Here is a 22,218-nt window from a genome sequence, read left to right on the forward strand (position 1 = left end):
TTCAGCTCCGGGAATGGACGGAAGAACCTAGGCGGAGCTGAAGTAGCAGGAAGAGGGCGGAGAGAGGTTTCCCGGACCAAAGCAGGGAGAAGGACTGGGAGGGGGTAGAGGCTAGGGAGGTGGGGGATACGGAGGGGGAGGGGGCTTCCGGCCCAGAGGCGGAGGCGAGGGATGCTGGCGGGGTGGGGCAGGGCGGGGGCGGGGCGGGGCGGGGCGGGGGCGCGGCTGACCAAGCAAGCCCGGGAGGCAGTGGGTAGCTGATGCCTTTGAGGTTGCCTAACCCAGTGGGCCTGGGTTGCGGGGGACTGGATCCAGCTGCCAGGGCAGTTCAGAAATGAGTACACAAAGAGGCTCGTCCCCTTTCTTCCCCCAATTTGAAGTAGTGGCTATGGTCTTCGGTCTGTGGAACTTCAGGGTGGGGCCGGCCATGAGCTTGGAATTTATGACCAGAATCAAGTTTGGACTCGGTTCCTTAATAGAGGGTCTCTGAAATCCCAAACTCTGTGCTCTCCTTTCCCTCGTTCAACCCCTTTCTGGTTCTCATGTTGTGAGCCGACTCCATCACCCTAACTCCCTTCGGCCCTGACCTGACCACGTTGCTAGAGAGTGAAGAAACCCTTTAAGTTCTACCATGTACTTTTATTTTTATTTTGAAGAAACAGGCTCGGAGAGTGACTGTCACAGCCAAACCTCCAGCATCCCGCGCGCGCGCGCACACACACACACACACACACACACACACACACTATCTTTCCTAGTCAGGTGTGCTGCATGCTACAGCACCCAGAATTTTGTGCTTGTGGGATAGATTAATGATGATCTGTTTTGACTCTGGGTGACCTAACCTCAGCTACATCAGTTGACCAAACTTCTCTTTCACTGCCCTCTGCTGGCCTTTGGGCTCAGGTCCTTTTCAGTTCAACGTGAAAGAGGATGGAACACACTGCCCCTCGTGCCTGGAACTGGTCCTTACACCTAAAGGGTGGAGAGGGGTTGTGAGATGACCTATTGGTTAGGAACACTTGCTGCTCTTCCAGAGGACCTGGCTTTGATTCTCAGCACCCACATCGTGGCTCACAACTGTCTGGAACTCCAGTTCCAGACGATCCGAGGTTCTCTTCTGGCTTCCTCGTGTACCAGGGATGTAAGTGGTGCACAGACATAACTGCAGAAAAAACACTCATATACATAAAATAATTTTTTTTTTTTTTGGTTTTTCCAGACAGGGTTTCTCTGTGTAGCCCTGGCTGTCCTGGAACTCACTCTGTAGACCAGGCTGGCCTCGAACTCAGAAATTCGCCTGCCTCTGCCTCCTGAGTGCTGGGATTAAAGGTGTGTGCCACCATGCCCGGCAAATTAGTTTTTTTTAAGGATATAGAAAACAGTGTGCCAGGGCCACAGTGTTGAATAACAGTTTCCTCCAAGATTGAAACATTCCATCCTGCACAGAGTTCCTTGGACAGGAAGATAAACAACTCAAAATAAAATCCCACTTGTACAACTCAGGAGGCAGAGGCAGGCAGATTTCTGTGAGTTCTATGAGACCAGGCCAGCCTGGTCTACAGAGTGAGTTCCAGAACAGCCAAAGCTACTCAGAGAAGCCCCATCTCTAAAAACCAACTAATGAAACAAACAAGCAAGCCCCATCTCTTGCTGTTTGGAGAACAGCTTATAATTAGAGTGAAACTAGCCATCTATTGCTGTGATTTCGGGTAGAGGTGTGTCATGGTTTGAATATGCTTGGCCCAGGGAGTGGCACTATTTGGAGTTGTGGCCTTGTTGGAGTAGGTGTGTCACTGTGGGCATGGGCTTTAAGACCCTCATGGTAGCTGCCTGGAAGTGAGTATTCTTTTTTTAAAGATTTATTTATTGATTATATGTAAGTACACTGTAGCTGTCTTCAGACACTCCAGAAGAGGGAGTCAGATCTCGTTACGGATGGTTGTGAGCCACCATGTGGTTGCTGGGATTTGAACTACAGACCTTCGGAAGAGCAGTCGGGTGTTCTTACCCACTGAGCCATCTCATCAGCCCCGTGAGTATTCTGCTAGCAGCCTTCAGATGAAGATGTAGAACTCTCAGCTCCTCCTGCACTGTGCCTGCCAGGATGCTGCCATGTTCCTGCCTTGATGATAATGGGCTGAACCTCTGAATCTATAAGCCAGCCCCAATTAAATGTTGTTTTTTATAAGAGTTACCTTGGTCCTGTGTCTGTTCACAGCAGTAAAACCCTAACTAAGACGAGATGACAGCATGCTGTGGTGTGGAATGAGAATGGGAGGACATTAACAGACTGTATACATTTTGGAGGAAGATAAAGTTTTAACGGTAGGTAAGGAGGGAAATCAAAGATAGGGTGTAGGTTTTCAACTGGACCCCCAAATCGTGGGGGCAGCAGAGAGGAGAAGGGAGAGCACCAAGCAAGGTAAGGAAGCAGTTCAAGGTGAGGTCCTACTGTTTGGGGCTGTCACAGTGTGGCTTGGCTGGCTTCTACCTCAGCATCAGGAAGTTTGGAGAAGAGAGACCAGAGCTGCAGTGCCTGATTTGTGCTCTGGAAGCTACAAAATCATAAAATCTTTCCTCATTCGTCTCTTCTAACCACACTTTCTTCACAAGATTCAACTACAGAAGAAGGAAGGCAAAAGCTTGGAGAGAAAGGATCCTAAGTGTGGGGGACAGAGAGGGAGGCAGGGATCTTTTTAGTATCACATGATACTGCCCTTTGCTATAAAGTTACAGTTATTTCTTTAGCCTGCACTGGGGCCTTTCAGTGAGAGAATGGGTAAGACCCGGGAAGAGTTCTACAGAAGAAAATCTTATAAGAACCCCTTCCCTCTAAATGTCTGCCTCCAATCTGGATTTGGGTTTAGAAAGAAATCCATAAGTAGCTTTATGTCTCCCTCGAATTCGGCCTCACAGCGGCGGCAGCAAGCAGAGAATCACACGTGCACCCAACCCAGAGCAGCAAAGAAGGAAGTTGGACAGCAGACGTGAGGACTCACTCTGGCTCCGCCCCTCTGCATCCGCCAATCAAGGCCCAAATGACAGAACAGCAGAGGTAGAGTGGGCAGGAGGACAGAGTCCAAGAAACACCAGAGTAGTCAAGTTGAGCTCTAGGTTTCTTTTCCTACAAGGACTCACTGTTGTTACTCTTACAAAAGCTTAGGTGGGAAAAATGTCTAACACATTCCAATACAATAAAATAGTACCTAATCTGTATTTTAGAATTCCTTGCCCACGTGCTTATTTAAAATAAATTAAAATATAAGTCAGAAAACTTAGATGCTTAAACTGGAGAGCGGGTAGTGGTGACACATGCCTTTAATCTCAGCACTTGGGAGGCAGAGGCAGGCAGTTTCTGAGTTTGAGGCCATCCTGATCTACAGAGTGAGTTCCAGGACAGCCAGGGCTACATAGAGAAACCCTGTCTCAAGAAACAAAAACAAGGGCTGGTGAGATGGCTTAGTGGGTAAGAGCACCCGACTGCTTTTCCGAAGGTCTGTAGTTCAAATCCCAGCAACCACATGGTGGCTCACAACCATCCGTAACGAGATCTGACTCCCTCTTCTGGTGTGTCTGAAGACAGCTACAGTGCACTTACATATAATAAATAAATAAATCTTTAAAAAAAAAAAAAAAGAAACAAAAACAAGCACGCCTTTAATCCCACAACTCGGGAGGCAGAGGCAGGTGGATTTCTGAGTTCGAGGCCAGCCTGGTCTACAGGGTGAGTTCCAGAACAGCCAGAGCTACACAGAGAAACCCTGTCTTGAAAAACCAAAAAAACAAAAAAAACAAACAAACAAAATTAAAACAAACAAGCAAAAAACAAACAACTAGAGAGATGGCTTGTGTTTGTTTGTTTGTTTTTTAGGACAGTTTCTCTGTGTAGCCCTGGCTACCTGGAAGGAGACCAGCTCACCTCTAAGATCCACCTGCCTCTGCCTTCCAGAGTGCTGGGATTAAAGGTGTGTTCCATCACTGCCTGGCTGAGAGATGACTTTTTTTTTTTTTAAGATTTATTTATTATATGTAAGTACACTGTAGCTGTCTTCACACACTCCAGAAGAGAGCGTCAGATCTTGTTACAGATGGTTGTGAGCCACCATGTGGTTGCTGGGATTTGAACTTCAGACCTTCGGAAGAGCAGTCGGGTGCTCTTACCCACTGAGCCACCTCACCGAGAGATGACTCTTACAGAGGACCTGGATTCCAGTCTAAGCACTCACAAGGTGGTTCACAACCATCTGTAACTAGTTCCAGGTGATCCAGTGCCTTCTTCTGGCCTTGACAAACGCATGGCACACATTCATACATGCAGACAAATCACTGGCACACAAAATAAAATGAATCAATCTAATCATTACAACAAAACAATTCCCAAATTTCACACACACACACACCACAACCAGGGATGTTGGCATCATGTATTCCTAGCTCTTAAGAGGCATAGGCAGGAGAATTGCTCGTATAAGACTACCCAGGGCTGTATCATAGCATGTCCTAGGCCAGCCTGAACTCTCTAGCAAGACCCTGTCTCAAAACCCAAAAGAAGCTACAGGCAGAGGCAGGCAACTCTCTGAGTTCCAGGTAAAGTTAGCCTACAGAGTGAGTTTCAGGACAGCCAGGGCTACACAGAGAAATCCTGTCTTGAAAAAACAAAACGTGAGTGTGTGTGTGTGTGTGTGTGTGTGTGTGTGTGTGTGTGTGTGTTAGAGAAAGAGACAGACAGAGACAAGGTACAAATGTGGAGGTCAGAGGACAACTTAGAAGAGTAGGTTCTATCCATCCATCCACCAAATGGGTCTGTAGGATCAAATTTAGGTTGTCAGGCTTGGTGGCAGGTGCCTTTAACTGCTGAACGATCACTTGGGCTCTACGGTAAAGTTCTTTTAACCTTTCTGCATTATATTTTCTTGAATATTTTCATAATAAAATGTTAGGGCACAAGGGTCTGAGAATAAGAATTATAAATTTGGGCTGGAGAGATGGCTCAGTGGTTAAGATCACTGACTGCTCTTCCAAAGGTCCTGAGTTCAATTCCCAGCAACCACATGGTGGCTTACAACCACCCGTAATGAGATCTGATGCCCTCTTCTGGTGCATCTGAGGACAGCCACAGTGTACTTACATATAATAATATTTAAATCTTTATATTTAAAAAAAGAATTATAAATTTTTGGAGGCAGAGGCAGGCAGATTTCTGAGTTCAAGACCAGCCTGTTCTACAGAGTGAGTTCCAGGACAGCCAGGGCTACACAGAGAAACCCTGTCTCGAAAAAGCCAAAAAAGAAGGAAAGAAAAAAAGAAAGAATTATAAATTTTTATCTCAGTAAATACAGAGTTTTTATGTGATGTTGTGAATAGCTTTTAAATTTTTAATATTTATTTAAACATATATGCATATGCACACACATCTATATGTTCATAGAGTTTTTCCTACATGTTTGAATGTGTGTACCAGAAGGTGTTAGATCTCCTGGAACACAAGGTTGTGAGTCACTGTACTAGCTGAAAACAAATGGTCTTAACCTGTGAGCCATTCCTCCAGTTCCAACGAAAACATTTTCAGGATTAGAGAGATGGCTCAGCAGTAAAGAGCACACATGGGTCTTGCAGAGATCTCCAAGTCCCAGACCCCACGTGGTGGTTCACAAGCATCAGTTTCAGGAGGTTCAACAGGCACACAAGTGGAGCACATGCAGGCAAAACATTCATACACATAAAGTAAAATAATTCTTAACAATTCTTATAATTCTTATTTTGAATATCAAATTTGAGGGCTGTACACTCTGATCCTCAGCGCTGACTGGCCACAGTGGTAGATGCATGGAATTGTAACATTTAGGTGGAGGCAGAAAGATCAGAAACTCAATGTTATGTCCCTGAGAGTAGCAACTTAGAGATATTTGAGGCTAGCCTTGGATATATGATATCTTGGAGGGAAGAGGGGGAGGGGAAAGAAAGAAGAAAGAAAGAAAGAATGAATGAATTTAGTTTGTAGTGGCTATTATTATCTGTAAAATGAGGTGACTGGACCCACCCAGAAGATCCCTTCCAGCTATGTAATTTCAAACTTCAGTGAAGGAAAAATAATAATTAAAAGTAAGTTTTCAAAGCTGGATCTTGTCAAGTGCTTATAGTCACAGCTATTTAGGGAGCTGAAGGAGGATCCCTTAAGGCCAGGAATTTTTAAAACCAGCCTACACGGATTTCTGAGTTCGAGGCCAGCCTGGTCTACAAAGTGAGTTCCAGGACAGCCAAGGCTACACAGAGAAACCCTGTCTCGAAAAACCAAAAAAAAAAAAAAAAAAAAAAAAAAAAGCCTATAAAATGTAACAAGGCCCCAACTGAAAAAGATAAATTCTCGGAGTGGTCAAAGCAACCAGAGGAGTAAGAATTCCCTGAGAACAAGGACTAACTGGCTTCCTTTATAACCACTGGACATCTGTAGTCTCAGCAGGGTAAAAGACAAGGGGGCAGAGAAGGGCAAAGAATTAGGGAACAGGGAAGCGGACTTGGCTGGCCCAGGGAATGACCTGAACAGGAGCCAGTGGTTCGTTCTGTGGGTGGGAACAGGGTCTCCCCAAAGCCAAGCACAGTCATGTGGTGGTGGTAGAATGAGAAAAGCAGACAGCGTAAATTGAAGGGTTCTCAAATCTTTAGAGCCGCCTTGGGTAACAATACGCCACGCGCCACGGAGCCGCAGCCCCATCCCTACCCCACCACGCCCACTCGTGGAACTCTAAAACGCACCCAAGACCAAACACAAAAAGCCTGCTTCTGGTTAACTGTCCTCAGAGAGTTGGAAAGACGAAGAAACGCCGGCCCGTAGACACGCCCCCGCCCCTGTCCCTGATTGGCTAGAGAATTTAAAGACCAGGCCGGTGATAGGGTGGTTTTTCTATTCCTAGTATTTGAATGTTCTTCCTGCTGAAGCTTTCTGCCGGCCGGTTCAGATCAGCTTTTTCATCTGAAAGCAACGAGTCTATCGGATCCTTGAGGTGGGAGGCAAAGAACGCGATTATTTTAGTGATCCTCGCTGGGAGAGGTACAGATTCGTGGGTCAGACGGAGGGACAATGGATTCCTGGGCCTGGAGGTTCCAGACATTCCCTAATCATTTACCCTTTCCAAAGCACTGGAACCACACTGACCCTGATACCTACTAATTGGTTATTGAAGGGGGTGTGCAAGTCTCAGCCTGTTTTCACTTCCAGCCAGTCTCTTTCCCATCGCCCAACGTGTGATTATTGTTCTGCTTCCTGGGTAGAAGTCCCTAACGAGTCCCCTGTTGGCCTGGGTGAGTCTCCTCAACAAGCTTCTTTTCTGAGCAGGAACACCTTTCTAATGTGGACATTGCAGGACAATCGCTCGCGAATCCTAAGTGCATGTGACCCCACCTTCCAGCAGCAGAGGACGTTTCTCCTCGCTCCAGAGTGCTTGGAATATCTTGGTGGCACCTTCTGTTACCAGTGACAACCTGTTGACACTAAGAGGTCTGGACAGGATTTCCCGTCACCGCAGCCATACCACCTATTACATCTCGATTTTCTGTGACTTATGCGCTCCGGTCTCTGCACGCCTGCAGAGGCATTGGAGATGCCTTCTAGCACAGAGGCGGCGACCGATGAATGTGACGATGCGGAGCTCCGGTGCCGGGTAGCCGTGGAGGAGCTGAGTCCTGGAGGGCAACCTCGCAAGCGCCAGGCCCTGCGCGCCGCAGAGCTGAGCCTAGGTCGAAACGAACGACGTGAGTTAATGCTGCGACTGCAGGCACCGGGACCCACGGGGCGGCCACGCTGTTTCCCGCTACGCGCCGTGCGCCTCTTCACCCGCTTCGCTGCGACTGGGCGCAGCACGTTGCGGCTCCCCACCGATGGAGTCCCTGGAGCTGGCTCAGTGCAACTGCTCCTCTCCGACTGTCCCCCGGAGCGCTTGCGCCGCTTCCTGCGCACGCTGCGCCTGAAGCTGGCGGTTGCCCCTGGGCCGGGACCCGCCTCTGCCCGCGCACAGTTGCTCGGCCCGCGGCCCCGAGACTTTGTCACCATCAGTCCAGTGCAGCCAGAGGAACTGCAGCGTGCTGCAGCCACCAAGGCTCCAGATTCTGCGCTGGAAAAGCGGCCAATGGAATCCCAGACTAGTACGGTGAGAACCAAAAAGGGAGTGTGGGCGAGCTATTATTGAGGATCGAAGAAACCCTGGAGGCCCAAGGTTGGGGGAAGATAGTCAGGAGTATTAAGGAGACAGCTGGTGATTTGAAATGCCCATCGTACCTTATTTGAATATGATGGTGAGGTGTAAATCATCCATGCTTACCCACCAGTAAGTCCCAAGATTAGATAAGCTGAGAACAGGAAACTAGGATCCTGGCCACATCCAAAGAAATAGCGGCGGAGGAGACAAGACAAAAACTTAGAGGAAAGAACGGGTATTAAGTCCCAGAAGAGAGGAACTTTGGGAAATAATAGAAAGGGATCAGGGGCAGGCAATCGTCCAATCACCTGAGGAGAAAACCATCAGGTGGATCTGACGGAGCTTTTAGATTCGATCGGGTGTGGTCACCAATCTAAGATGCCTGACACTGAACTGATGAAAAGCCAGAAATGAAGTCTGGTATCTGTCGGGACTAAGTTCGGATGACCCAAGCCTGCTCAAAGTTCCAAGTGACGTCAAGAGCACAGCAAAGGGCTGTTTTGCAGTGCATACAGACCAAGCAGCATGGCAGGAGGTTCTGACACAGCCCTGTTCCTCCCAGGAAGCTCCAAGGTGGCCCCTGCCTGTGAAGAAGCTGCGCATGCCCTCCACCAAACCGAAGCTTTCTGAAGAGCAGGCCGCTGTGCTGAGGATGGTTCTGAAAGGCCAGAGCATTTTCTTCACTGGGAGCGCAGGTAATAGAGCAGGAATAAGGTGGTGGGCAGCCCTAGGGGGGAGCAGGCAGGCAACTCTGACTTTGCCTACTACCCAGGGACAGGAAAGTCCTACCTGCTGAAACATATCCTGGGTTCCCTGCCCCCTACTGGTACTGTGGCCACTGCCAGCACTGGGGTGGCAGCCTGCCACATTGGGGGCACCACCCTTCATGCCTTTGCAGGTAAGTGTGAGCCCTTGGGCTTGGGGTAAGAGCAAGCCAGACCTGTGGCAAAGGAGGGAGAGATGAGGGGGGCTGGGATTTCAGCCCAGACTGAATTGCGTCACTCATAGGCATCGGCTCAGGCCAGGCTCCCCTGGCCCAGTGCATGGCCCTGGCCAATCGGCCAGGTGTGCGGCAGGGCTGGCTGAACTGCCAACGTTTGGTCATTGACGAGATCTCCATGGTGGAGGCAGACTTCTTTGACAAGTTGGAAGCTGTGGCCAGGTCAGTACGGACGGCAAGGGCAGTCACTGAGACCTGAGTCTGGTTATTTCCTCCAAGGGGTTTGCCCACCGAGCATCCGTCTCTAAAGCACTCCCTGCTCCCATCCAGAGCTGTCCGGCAACAGAAGAAGCCATTTGGAGGGATCCAGCTCATCATCTGTGGGGACTTCCTACAGTTGCCACCAGTGACCAAAGGCTCCCAGCAGCCTCAGTTCTGCTTTCAGGTACTGGTCACACCCTAACCCTGACCTCTGCTTGTGGGGGACTTACATCCCGATTCTGATCCTATGCTTGTGGGGGAGTCTCCTCTGATCCCTGACTCACCCCTGTCCTTTCCCCACCAGGCCAAGAGCTGGAGGAGGTGTGTGCCTGTGATTCTGGAGCTGACTGAGGTGTGGAGGCAAGCAGACCAGACCTTCATCTCTCTACTGCAGGCTGTGAGGTTAGGCAGGTAGGTCCCGGAAAAGCGGCCATGAGATGAGAATGCATGAATGGGTTTATGTTATTATGTTTGGGGGTGGCAGGTCCCATGTAGCCAAAGCTGGTAGAGAATTTGGATGTCCTTGAACCCCTGATCCTCTTACCCCTACCTCCTCAGTCCTAGGACTTACAGGCTTTAGGTAACCACACGTAGTCCAGGGAAGAGGGAGCGATGCTTGTCCTCAGGATTGAACAGTCTGTACAGGAAAACAAGGTCTGGGACAACTTAGCATAGAATATAGTCAAAAATGATATAACATCAATCAATCAATCAATCCATCCATCACTCAACCAATAAATGCTATGGCATTGGGCATTGTGGCTTACAATTGCAACCACAGGACTCGAGGCTGAGGTGTAGAAGAGTGAGTTTGAAGCCACCCTAGGCTATTTAGAAAGACTCTCTCTCAAAACAAAACAAACAAAAAAACAACAGCAAACCCACTCCTTATACCATACCTCACATAGAAACACAGGTTAGCTGGCTGGAGAGACGGTTCAGACAGGAAAGTGCTTGTTACACAAGCACACGGACCTGAGTTTGGATTCCCCAGTGCCTATGTAAAAAGTTGAGGTTGACAGCAGATGCCTGTAAATTCCTGTGCTAGGGAGGTCAAGACAGGAGAACTCTTCAGTTTGCTGGCCTGCTAACTAAGCTCCAGGTTCAGTAGGAGACCCTGTTTCAGAAATAAAAAAAAATAAAAAATAAAAAAAGAAAGAAAAAAAAAAAAGTGCCAGGTGTAGTGGCACATGCTTTTAAATCAGCACTCTGGAGGCAGAGGCAGGTAGATCTCTGTGAATGCAAGACCAACTGGTCTACATAGTGAGTTCCAGGACAGTAAGGGCTACATACTGAGAACCTGTCTGGAAAAACAAAAACAAACAAATAAACACTGGCTAAGAGTAACTAAGGAAGACTCAGCATTGACTTCTAGCTTGTAGAAGTGCACACACTGGGCTGGAGAGATGGCTCAGTGGTTAAGAGCACTGACTGCACTTCCAGAGGTCCTGAGTTCAAATCCCAGCAACCACATGGTGGCTCACAACCATCTGTAATGAGATCTGATGACCTCTTCTGGTGCGTCTGAAGACAGCTACAGTGTACTTAGATATAATAATAAAAATCTTAAAAAAAAAAAAAAAAAAAAAAAAAGAAGTGTGCACACACACACACACACACACACACAAGACAAAGAAAAAGAAGAAGAAGAAGAAGAAAAAAAAATACCCAGGCTAGCTCTTTCAGCCAAAGCCGTAGGCAAGTTACTAGAAGACTGTACTGGAGAGGCTGATCTGATGACAGGATAGCGAGTATTCCCGTGTATCAACACCAGCATCCTATTCCAGGTCTGCAAACCTCTGGCCAGAGGTCGCTCATGATATCCTGTTTCTTCAGGAATACTGGGTTCAGGGGTGGCCAGCAGTGGGTCCACCTGTGTTCAGAGTCCAGCATCCTTATCCCCATGTTCACTGTCCACACCTGAGGGATAAGTAGACTGGCTGGGGGTCGGGTAGCAGCAAAGCTTATTCTGGTGCCCCTTTTGAGTCCCAAGACTTGGCCTGTGCAGCAGGCCATACTGTCCCCACCTTTTCTGGTGTCCAGGGGATCTCTGGTCTGACACTGCAGCCCCCACAGATGTTCAGATGAAGTAACCCGCCAGCTCAGGGCCACAGCTGCCCATAAGGTGGGACGAGATGGAATTGTAGCCACGAGACTATGTACCCATCAGGATGATGTGGCCCTGACCAACGAGAAGTGGCTGAAGGCACTGCCAGGTAAATAGAAGGCTTGGGCCAGGAGGAGCCATCGAACAGGTGTGACATCCCCTCCACCCCCATCCCTGGCAAACTGGGCCCAAGCTCTATGTACATTTACAGATGAAACTATAACCCAAAAGTTGTGGTGAGCTGACTCCCAGGCCCTGGCTAGGCCTGAGCTGTCCCCAGTCCTTCCCCCACAACTATCTTGATCTAATACATTTGTGGAAGCTGAGCCACAAGTCAATATATAACTTGTTTTCCCAACTCTTGCTTTTCCAGGTGATGTACACAGCTTTGAGGCTATAGACAGTGACCCTGAGCTAAGCCGGACCCTGGATGCTCAGTGCCCTGTTAGCCGTGTCCTTCAGTTAAAGCTGGGGGCTCAGGTGAGTGGGAAACAGGGGAAGGGATCCCCAATTTTTTGTTTGTTTGTTTTTTTTTTTTTTTTTTTTTTTTTTGGTTTTTTGAGACAGGGTTTCTCTGTGTAGCCCTGGCTGTCCTGGAACTCACTTTGTAGACCAGGCTGGCCTCGAACTCAGAAATTCGCCTGCCTCTGCCTCCCGAGTGCTGGGATTAAAGGCATGCGCCACTACCGCCCGGCTGGGATCCCCAATTATTAACACTCTACCAAGGCCCCTTGATAGTTGAGAGCTACTGTGACCACTCCCCGCCCCCTTTCCTGTCTTCAGCTTTTCTCACCTTTCTTCATCGAGAGCCCTGACAAGCAACACCACTTTAGACAAGTCTCTTCCTTACTGAAGCCCAGTTCCTAGGTGAAATGTCTCCCCATGGTAGCATCCCCCATGATATGAGGTATACTACCTACCCCTTATAGTAGTATACCTTATAGTAGTATACCTTATACCTTATAGTAGTATACCCTTATAGTAGTATACCACAGAGGGCATCCTCCTCTGTGGGAATGACCAAGAATGGTAGATTTTCCTCAGAGTCCATTAGGCACATGTGGGAAATGCAAGCATTGTGGTTGAAAGAGGCATGGCAGACGCTAGTGTCATTCCTCAAAATTTGTGGTCTTCTAGGCAGGCACAATCCCTTAATTCCCCACCCCCCTTTGACCTTGAACTCTGGAGATCCCGCTTGCCTCTGCTTCCTGGAATAGAAAACCGTGCTCCACCAAACCCAGCAAGGTCCAACTCTTTTCAAAGTCCTGTGATGCAGGTTACCCTCCTGGCCTTACCACCTTCTTTCTAGGCAACTTGATGACTACTAAGCCCCTTTGACACAAGATAAGGTCAAGATATTTCCAGGAAAATAAGGTAGCTTGTCACAGAGGTCGCAGTCACCACAGTGGTGCTTGTGCTAAGAAGCCCCCATCCTCTCTCTGAACCCTGATTGCTAGAGGAGTCAGGCCCAGGGAGGGTCCCTCTCCATCCCTGCACTTCCTCCTCCACAGGTCATGCTGGTGAAGAACTTGGCAGTGTCTCGGGGCCTGGTGAACGGTGCCCGAGGGGTGGTAGTTGGGTTTGAGTCCGAAGGGAGAGGTGAGTGATTGCGGAGGGAGGGGGTCCTGTTGCTTGGGTTTATTTCACAGCCAGCAGGACAAACCATAGGCATGCTAAAAGGTGGGACTTCTCAATGCCTTCCTCAGGGCTCCCCCGGGTACGGTTCCTGTGTGGTATCACTGAGGTCATCCGCACTGACCGCTGGACAGTACAGGTCACTGGGGGACAGTACCTCAGCCGGCAGCAGCTTCCCCTACAGCTGGCCTGGGCCATATCCATCCACAAAAGCCAGGTGACTATCCGATGCAGGGGTGGGCAGGCTATGCTGAGCCCAGGCTGGCCTCAAATTCATTATGCAGCTGTAGAGGACGTTGGCCTTGATCTTCCTACCTCTATCTCCTGGAAGCTGTTATTTCAAGTTTGCAACACAAAGCCTGGCTTAGGTGGGTGGGCTTGCACGCATGCTCCCAGCCAGGCCACGCCCCCAGCCCTAGACTCTTCTCCAGTGTACTTCCTCCTCCACATTCCTCTCTCCCTTTCTAGACCCTCCTCTGCCATTTCCCGACCAGGACCAGAACAGGTTAACAACCAAACAATCGTAGATACAGCTGGCAATAGTTAGTGATTCACAGGCAGAAACAAAGGCGCTGAGAAAGCGAAAGCTTCCGAGGCATCACAACTAGGGGAGAGGCAGAGTTTTAGCTCTGTACCTGTTTGACCATTGAGCTCTGTCCCTCAAGCTCTCAGATGTTTAAGACGCTGGATGGGGGCTGGAGAAATGGCTCAGTGGTTAAGAGCACTGACTGCTCTTTCAGAGGTCCTGAGTTCAATTCCCAGCAACCACATGGTAGTTCATAACCACCTATACTCAGCTCTAGTGCCCTCTACAGGCCTGGTAAGCATCCATGCAGGCAGAACACTGTATATATAACACTGTATGAATAACTAAATCTTAAAAAAAAAAAAAATACTCTGGGTGGGCGAGGCACCCAGGCACAGTAGCTGGATTCTTGAAAATCATTTGAATGTAAGACACTTCAGGCAAAGTTGACTTTAACCGTCCCTCTATCACCCAGGGCATGTCTCTGGACTGTGTGGAGATCTCTCTGGGCCGTGTGTTTGCCAGTGGTCAAGCCTATGTGGCCCTCTCCCGGGCCCGTAGCCTCCAGGGTCTTCGTGTGCTGGACTTTGACCCCACGGTGGTTCGATGTGACTCCCGAGTGCTGCATTTCTATGCCACCCTGCGGCAGGGCAGGGGCCTCAGTCTGGTAAGGAGTTACCTTAAGGGCAGGGGCCTCAGTCTGGTCTTAAGATGGACCTCCCGGGTGTGGGTAGGCTGAGAAGGAGGCCTAGCGGTGAATCTTTACTGACTCCTTTCGAGTGGAGGCAGAAGAGAAGAGGAGTTGGTCCTCAGGCTGTGGCCCTGGAGAGTGTCACAAACCTGTGACTAGTTTTCTGGTTCTGACCTAGGAGTCCCAAGACGATGAGGAGGCAAACTCAGATCTGGAGAACATGGACCCAAACCTCTGACCTCAGCTGAAAGAGAAGACAAACTTTTAGCTTTTTTTCCTGGGTCAAGGCCCTAGGAATTAACTGGGGAGAGGCCTGTGTTTCTTCCCTTATTCAGCCTCTGGTAGGGTTAAGGGACACAGTTTCCCATCTACTTAACTAGCATTGCCTCAGTTTCACCTATTTCCCCGGGGAAATGACTTCCAGGGTTCAAAGCTAGAAATGGTGATGGTTACCAGAGGACAAAGCTCTCTACCAAGGGTGGAACACACAGCCACAGAGTTCTTTGCAGGCTGGAGAGGCAGTGCGGGCAGGGGCTGCATTCAGCAGCAGCAGCAGTAGGAGCAGCCTGTCTTATTACACCGCATGTATTTATTTTGTGTGCTTGTGCACGCACAGCATATTGTACATGTGAAGGTCAGAGGACAACTCGAGGAAGTTGGTTTTCTCTTTCCCCAAGTGTGTTCTGGGGGTTAAATTCAGGTCACAGGGCTTGGTAGCAGGCACTTATACCCGATGAGCAATCTTGCTACCAGGGTCGGTTCTAATTTTCTTTGTGTTATTATAACAAAATATATAAGGCTGAGTACTTTATGAAAAAAATGATTTATTTTTAATTAATATATGCTCACAGTTCTAGAAGATGAAGAACACGGAACCAGCCTCGTCTCAGCTTTGCTGGGGTTTGACGGTAGCAGCAACCGCCTGGCGGGGACACTTGCAGGCAGGATCATGAGAGACAGGCACAGAGGATGGTGATGCTGGGGAAGAGTATTAATCCGTCCATGAGGACAGGACCCCCTTGCTTTAGTTACCTCCCATGCAATCCATCTCTGAAAGGTTACATCATCTTAACACTGCTACGCTAGGGACTAAGCTTCCAGTACATAAACCTATAAGGGAAACCATCCAAACTATGGCAGGAGCCTAGAGGGGATTCAGGCCAGACACAAGCCCAAGATAGAAGTTTAATTACCTTCACAGCTGTGCTCAGCCTAGCACAGCCCCAAGTAAACATCATTCAGAGCCCGACTGAGAACAGACGCTGCAAAATGTGCTGGGTTTAGGGGAGAGGCCGTGTTTAGGATACGGAGATGTATGTTCTCCTTTGTATTTATTTAAGCCAAATAAAACTGTGAACCGTGTAACTGTGCCTCCTGCCTGGTCTCTCTCCCTCACAGAGGGAGCGCACACAGAGGTGCTTGTTCACCCACCTCAAGGACCCAGATCACAGCAACCTGGTGTGAGGGGGGTTCTCTTTGTAGCAACTGTCATTTGGAAAACTGAGTTTGCTGAAGGCGGAGACAAACAATGGACCAACCAGGAGAGTAACTGTCACCCACAATTTAAGACAGATATACTCTAGAGCAGTTCTAAGTCCCAGCTACCCTGAGACTCTGGCTTGGATGTTCTGATAGGGAAGGAGCCATCAACGAACTATCTTCAGTTTATTAAAAAGCATGATGGATGGGCTGGTGAGATGGCTCAGTGGGTAAGAGCACCCGACTGCTCTTCCGAAGGTCCAGAGTTCAAATCCCAGCAACCACATGGTGGCTTACAACCATCCTTAATGAGATCTGACTCCCTCTTCTGGAGTGGCTGAAGACAGCTACAATGTACTTACATATAATAAATAAATAAATCTTTTAAAAAAAAAAAGCATGATGAAGGGGCTAGGGAGATGGCTTGGTTAACAGCCTAGAATGCTCTTGCAGTCTGGTTCCCAGCACCTATATCAAGCAGGTTATAGATCTGGCCACCTGTAACTCCAGCTCCAGGGTGCCAGTAAGGCCTGAGGTGTCAGATCCCCTGAAACAGGAGTTATGGGTGGCTGTGAGGCACCTGACCTGGGTGCTGGAAGTGGAACTCGGATCCTTACCAATAGCAAATGGGCTTTTTTTGTTGTTGCTATTTTACAAAATCTCAATTGTTTGAGAGCTAGATGCTGAGGCGAAAGCCTGCTAGCCCAGAGAGGCAGAGAAAACACCCAGCTGACCTCCTTCCTCAGTCTCACCAGTAATGCCCTCTCACACACTGTCTCAAAAAACCTCCTTCAGGGACTGGAGAGATGGCTCAGGGGTTAAGAGCACTGACTGCTCTGCCAGAGGACCTGAGTTCAAATCCCAGCAACCACATGGTGGCTCACAACCATCTTTAATGAGCTCAGATGCCCTCTTCTAGTGTGTCTGAAGACAGCTACAGTGTACTCACATATATTAAAAAAAAAAAAAAAAGTATACCTGGTGGCACATGCCTTTGATCCCAGCACTTGGGAGGCAGAGGCAGGTGGATTTCTGAGTTCGAGGCCAGCCTGGTCTACAAAGTGAGTTCCAGGGCAGCCAGGGCTACACAGAGAAACCCTGCCTCGAAAAACCAAACAACAACCAATAAAAACCTCCTTCAAACGGAATGTCCCTCCCTTCTACTTCATGTGTGTCTATAACCATCCTGACTCTTACTCTCTATGTTTTTTTTTTCTTAATAATCTTATGTTCACCTCCTGTCCACTGGTTGCTTGCTCTGCTTGTTTTTTTTTTTGGGGGGGGGGGAATTTATTTATTTATTATATGTAAGTACGCTGTATCTGTCTTTAGACATCCCAGAAGAGGTTCAGTTATCATTACAGATGGTTGTGAGCCACCACATGGTTGCTGGGATTTGAATTCAGGACCTTTGGAAGAGCAATCAGTGCTCTTAACCACTGAGCCATCTCTCCAGCCCCTGCTCTGCCTTTTGATCTAAGGTCGACTTTATTTAATCCTGCTTACAATATTCAAGCAGAAAGCTCTTGGATTCAAGGTGTGTGCTAAGGCTGAGCTACACCACAACTAGAAACAGATTTTTCCAGTAAGCAACACAATCTCAGGGTTCACACTGTGATCAAATATCTTGCAACATCACCTCCCATTTGTCTAAATGAAAAGATAAGATCTTAGCTCCAATATAGTAAAAGTATTTACAGTAATGAAGCTATTTCTGCCAAGCTTTCCACAATGTCCAGCTTGGTTGTATTTGGCAGTCAAAGGATTAAGTATTTTTGAGTTCTGCATTCTGTACAATGCTCGTGTCAGTCTTATATGAACTCATTTGAATGTCCTGAGCAGTTTGTAGTTCTAAGCTGATCTTTGGGTGGTGTTTATCAGCTTAGTGGCAATCCTGGCTAGGTAGAACATAGCAGTCAACTCAAAGGTGTCCACTGTTTGTGTAGAGCCTGGTGGTAGAAGAGGCTTGGGGCAGTTCTGTCCAGTGGTTAGCGTCCCCACAATCCAGGTGGATTAGTCATTGTAGGTCCCCATCCTCTCAGAGACCTCAAAGGGAACCGTTAGGAATGGTAGAAAACTTAAACATTTTTTAAAAATATTTATTTATTTATTTATTATAAGTACACTACTGTAGCTGTCTTCAGATACTCCAGAAGAGGGCATCAGATTTCATTATGGATGGTTGTGAGCCACCATGTAGTTGCTGGGATTTGAACTCAGGGCCTTTGGAAGAGCAGTCGGCACTCTTAACCGCTGAGCCATCTCACCAGCCCCCAAACCTAAACATTTTAAATGATATGTTCAGCAGATCTCTAAAAGGTTTGAGGATCCCGTCTATCGAGTACATCCGAGGTACACAAACTTGGTTCCTAGTTACTTGCTTCAGACTCAAGCCTGAAAACATGCACAGGAAGCTCGATGAAGATTACTTCCAGAATTAGTTAGTACTCTGTGTGATGACAGAAAATTTATAGATAACATAATAATTTCATAGATTTTGAGATAATATTTATACTTTAAGGAAAGTTTTAGAGAGTTAAATGAAAGCCGAAAGATTAAGGGATTAGTGGCAATAGAATAATAGTAAATCCCTTATTTCTTGTTTTCTTCTGTCCAGGAGGCTCTTCTGATATGAAACAGAGATTTTTGGATTTTCCTTTAACAAGCATGAGTGGGCTAGAGAATGAGAGAGCCACCCCAAAGTCAGCTTTAGTTTTTAATTGAATTGAGACCATATAAAGCTCATTTGCCACTTGTGACTGTAGAGGGCAGCAGAGACAAGCATTTGGGAATCCGCTATGGGCCAGCTGCAAGATAGGAAAAAAGAAAGGAGTGCCTGCGGGGGGGGGGGGGGGGGGAGGGGCGGGAGTGTGGGAGTCAGAGGGGAGGTGGGGCTGTCCAGCTCGCCCCCCGCCCCCACCCCCACTTAGTCCCCACACCCCACCACCAACACTGCCCCCCGGTGGTTGTCAAGTGGGAAGGGGCAGCTACTCGGGCAAGATGGTGGCACTGGTGCCGGTGCTAGTCTGGAGCTCTGAGCTGTGATTTCAGACCACGGAAGTGGATGATATCACGTGACCAATTTACCCTTTTTCTTGGGACATTTTCTCTTTTTCTTCAGATGTTTTACTTGTCCAGCGGTCTCAAGATTCCATACTTAAATGCTTTTATTCTCCTGGAAAGATAAAAGCTAAACCCTTCCTCCCACCCTAACTCTCAGGGGTTATTTCTTGGCAGCTTATATCTTTCCTAGGGTAAAATGGCTTTTTGTTTTGTTTTGTTTTGTTTGGCAACAGAAAAAGTATTATCTTTCAATTGAAATTTTAAAAATTATTGTGAAAATTTGAAACTAAATAGATCTTAGTATGTGTGGGTAAATATACCAATATTTCCCTTTCTCTTTATGGGATGGTTCAAGGTTTAAGTGTATTTATTTTTAGATCACAAAGAACATTCACTTTGACCGGGCGTGGTGGCCCACGCCTTTAATCCCAGCACTCGGGAGGCAGAGGCAGGCAGATTTCTGAGTTCGAGACCAGCCTGGTCTACAAAGTGAGCTCCAGGACAGCCAGGGCTATACAGAGAAACCCTGTCTCAGAAAAAAAAAAAAAAAAAAAAACAAAAACCATTCACTTTGAATTGAATTTCAGTATGCTTTTTGCAAGCAGCTTTTAAATTTAAATCACTGTAATTCTTATGTGCCTGCCTCTGCCTCCCAAGTGTTAGGATTAAAGGTATGCACCACCCCTGGCTATGGGCTCCTTAGAACAGTTATTCTCATAGGGTTGTCCTGGTTCTCTATTTCCCCTTATTCTTTTTTTTTTTGTTATGGAAAAAATGTTTATTTTGAAATTATTTTAATTTAGAAATAGAAAACCTCATAGGAAGGAGGAAAGAAACAAGAACCACAAAGCATCCAGGCAACGTTTCACTTCATGATCGTGTCACCCCCTCACTGTTCACTCGTCCCGTGATGAGAAAGGACTCAGCCACCCACAGAATTGTTATTAATAGGGATATGGATCAGTTTCATGAGGAAGCCAATGAATCCCATGATCGCAAATCCTACCGCTGTGGCCATGGAGAGCTTCTGGAATTCCCTTCTGTCCGGTTTGGTGCTTCTTTTAACCAGCCGAACTGAGTCCTTTACAAACTGCCGACTTGGCTCGACAAAGTTCATTACCTGCTCCATGTTTGTGGGACGGCGTCTTGAGAGGGTAGAGACACCTAGCTTAGGAGAGAGTTTCCCCTTATTTCAGCATTAGGGTTAAACTTTCAAGTTTTTCCAATTTGTATTTATCATCCTCACTGATTTATTCTGAATTCATTCCCAGGCAAATTTTAATATTCTAGTCTTAATTAAACATGATGCTAATTTGTCCACTGTCTCATTATTTTCAGACATTTTATGTCTTGCCTGTATAAGCTACACAGAATTCAATGTCTTTGCTAAGTGTTGCTAGGTTTTGTCACTTCCATTCATTCACGCCTCCCAGGCTCAGGTATCTTTGCCATTTATCTGCCAGTTAGTGGTTTTCCGTTTTTGATGACCACGTAGCTATACCATTGCACAGGCCATGAATTGAAGATAGAGAGTTTTCCTTTTGCTTTCCTAGTTGTTTGTCTTATAGTCAACACTGCTGTGCCGGTTTTGTGGTTCTTTTTTCAGCATTGGCCATTCCATTCTCTGCTCTATAGTCTGCCATTTTCTATCAGTTTGAGTTCCATCAGTGGTTGATGAAGCATCAGGAAGCCAAAAGTTGTAACCATTCCGTTGGTTCCTATAGTTTAATGGGTGCCTCTTTGGGGGAGGGGAGAGCTGTTTAGGCAACTGAGGGAATTTCCTCTGTGTTAGAAGGCACAGATCCCTTTGCACCACATCCTGGTCACAAAGGGTTTTGGATAGGTACATTGTGTGCCAAATGCTTTTTTTTTTTTTTTTTTTTTTTTTAAATCTCAATCGTTTGATTTCTACCAATGAGGACCAGGAGCTGGGATGGAAGCCTACTAGCTCAGAGAGGCAGAGAAAGCACCCAGCTGACCTTCCTCTCCAGCCAGGAATCTCCTCCCTCACACTGTCTCAACCTCCTTCAAACTGAAGGTCCCTCCCTTCTACTTCCTGTGTGTCTCTCTATCCATCTTCCTGATGCCCTCTTACTCTCTATGGGTTTTTTTTTTTGTTTGTTTTTTGTTTTTTTGGTTTTGTTTTTTTGGTTTTTCGAGACAGGGTTTTTCTGTAGCCCTGGCTGTCCTGGAACTCACTCTGTAGACCAGGCTGGCCTCGAACTCAGAAATCCGCATGCCTCTGCCTCGCAAGTGCTGGGATTAAAGGCATGCGCCACCACGCCCGGCTCCTCTCTATGGTTTTTGTTGGAATAATCCTATGTCGACTTCCTGTCAGCTGGTTGCTTGCTCTGCCTCCCAACCTGTGGTTGAATGTATTTAATCCTGTTTACAATATTCAAGTAGAAAGTTCTTGGATTAAATGTATGTGCTACACTACAATTAAAAACCTTTTTTCCGCCGGGCATGGTGGCGCACGCCTTTAATCCCAGCACTTGGGAGGCAGAGGCAGGCAGATTTCTGAGTTCAAGGCCAGCCTGGTCTACAAAGTGAGTTCCAGGACAGCCAGGGCTATACAGAGAAACCCTGTCTCAAGAAACCAAAAAAAAAAAAAAAAAAAACTTTTTCCCCCCAGTAAATAACACAATCTCGGGGTTCACAGTGTGATCAAATATCTTACAACGGGCAGTACACACTCTTATCCACAGAGCTATCCCTCTCACCCCTGAAGAGAGGTTTCCTTGCTTCCCAGAAGTCACACCAGGAGAAGACATCTGCCTAGACCACCTGGGTGCCTGAAGGTCCTCTCCTCAAGCAATCTTGTGGTAAAGCTGCTCCTGGAAGGCCTGGACAACAAAGGCAGGTGTGCTCCCTGAGGGACCTGCAGATATCGCTGCCCCTGAGGCAGGGATGCAGAAACAAACGTAGCAGTTCTTTATGGGGGCATCTAATCTGATCTATCCTGGAATGTATATCTCTGGGGGCTCTAGTGAAACCTCACCTGAGTCAGGATTCAAGATTGTCGACACTGAAGATGATGACACAGTGCTTCAATGGCTGCTAACACACGCAGTGACCACCACCCACAAGTGACAGTCACACACACACACACACACACACACACACACACACACACCACACACGATCTATCTACAGTGTAGAGGGAGAAGGGACAGCCTATCTAGGTGCCTCATACCCCGGCAACCCTGTCAGCTTCCTGGATGCTCCCAGGAGACTCTCTCCCCAATCTCGAAGACCCTCCTTTTTTCTGCCTTTTCCCCACAGCTTCATCTCAAGGATGTGGGCCTAGAAAGCAAATCC

General features: G+C 47.6%; 1 protein-coding gene and 1 pseudogene across 13 annotated transcripts; one reads left to right on the top strand and one right to left on the bottom strand.

Moving 5' to 3' along the window:
• The first annotated feature begins 6,902 nt into the window (after positions 1 to 6,902).
• Positions 6,903 to 15,720, top strand: Pif1 (PIF1 5'-to-3' DNA helicase). Of its 13 annotated transcripts, none has more exons than NM_001357526.2 (13): positions 6,927 to 7,004; positions 7,337 to 8,147; positions 8,758 to 8,890; positions 8,968 to 9,093; positions 9,204 to 9,357; positions 9,466 to 9,580; positions 9,701 to 9,807; positions 11,473 to 11,612; positions 11,877 to 11,983; positions 13,015 to 13,102; positions 13,210 to 13,355; positions 14,140 to 14,331; positions 14,534 to 15,720. In NM_001357526.2, the coding sequence occupies exons 2-13, from the start codon at positions 7,602 to 7,604 to the stop codon at positions 14,591 to 14,593; spliced, it is 1,914 nt and encodes a 637-aa protein (NP_001344455.2). In that variant the 5' UTR covers positions 6,927 to 7,004; positions 7,337 to 7,601; the 3' UTR covers positions 14,594 to 15,720. The 13 variants fall into 13 exon arrangements, 12 of the variants coding, with proteins under 12 accessions (XP_030100031.1, XP_030100028.1, XP_030100029.1 ...); NM_001357527.2 differs by having other exon boundaries at positions 7,365 to 8,147; XM_030244171.1 differs by lacking the exons at positions 14,140 to 14,331; positions 14,534 to 15,720 and having other exon boundaries at positions 6,903 to 7,004; positions 7,337 to 7,498; positions 7,591 to 8,147; positions 13,210 to 14,031.
• A 3,946-nt stretch (positions 15,721 to 19,666) lies between these two features.
• Gm10144 lies at positions 19,667 to 20,734 on the bottom strand (annotated as a pseudogene).
• Between the last annotated feature and the right edge of the window lie 1,484 nt (positions 20,735 to 22,218).

This window comes from Mus musculus, chromosome 9 (assembly GCF_000001635.26).
Source record: "Mus musculus strain C57BL/6J chromosome 9, GRCm38.p6 C57BL/6J".
Taxonomy (NCBI): Eukaryota; Metazoa; Chordata; class Mammalia; order Rodentia; family Muridae; genus Mus; species Mus musculus.

What these genes read in the sequence shown, in the direction of transcription:
- Pif1 (XM_030244168.1), top strand. Translation starts at nt 7,563, where the DNA reads ATGCGCTCCGGTCTCTGCACGCCTGCAGAGGCATTGGAGATGCCTTCT. An exon ending in TGGAATCCCAGACTAGTACG is followed by an intron (nt 8,148 to 8,757) that starts GTGAGAACCAAA and finishes TGTTCCTCCCAG; the next exon opens with GAAGCTCCAAGGTGGCCCCT. An exon ending in CACCCTTCATGCCTTTGCAG is followed by an intron (nt 9,094 to 9,203) that starts GTAAGTGTGAGC and finishes CGTCACTCATAG; the next exon opens with GCATCGGCTCAGGCCAGGCT.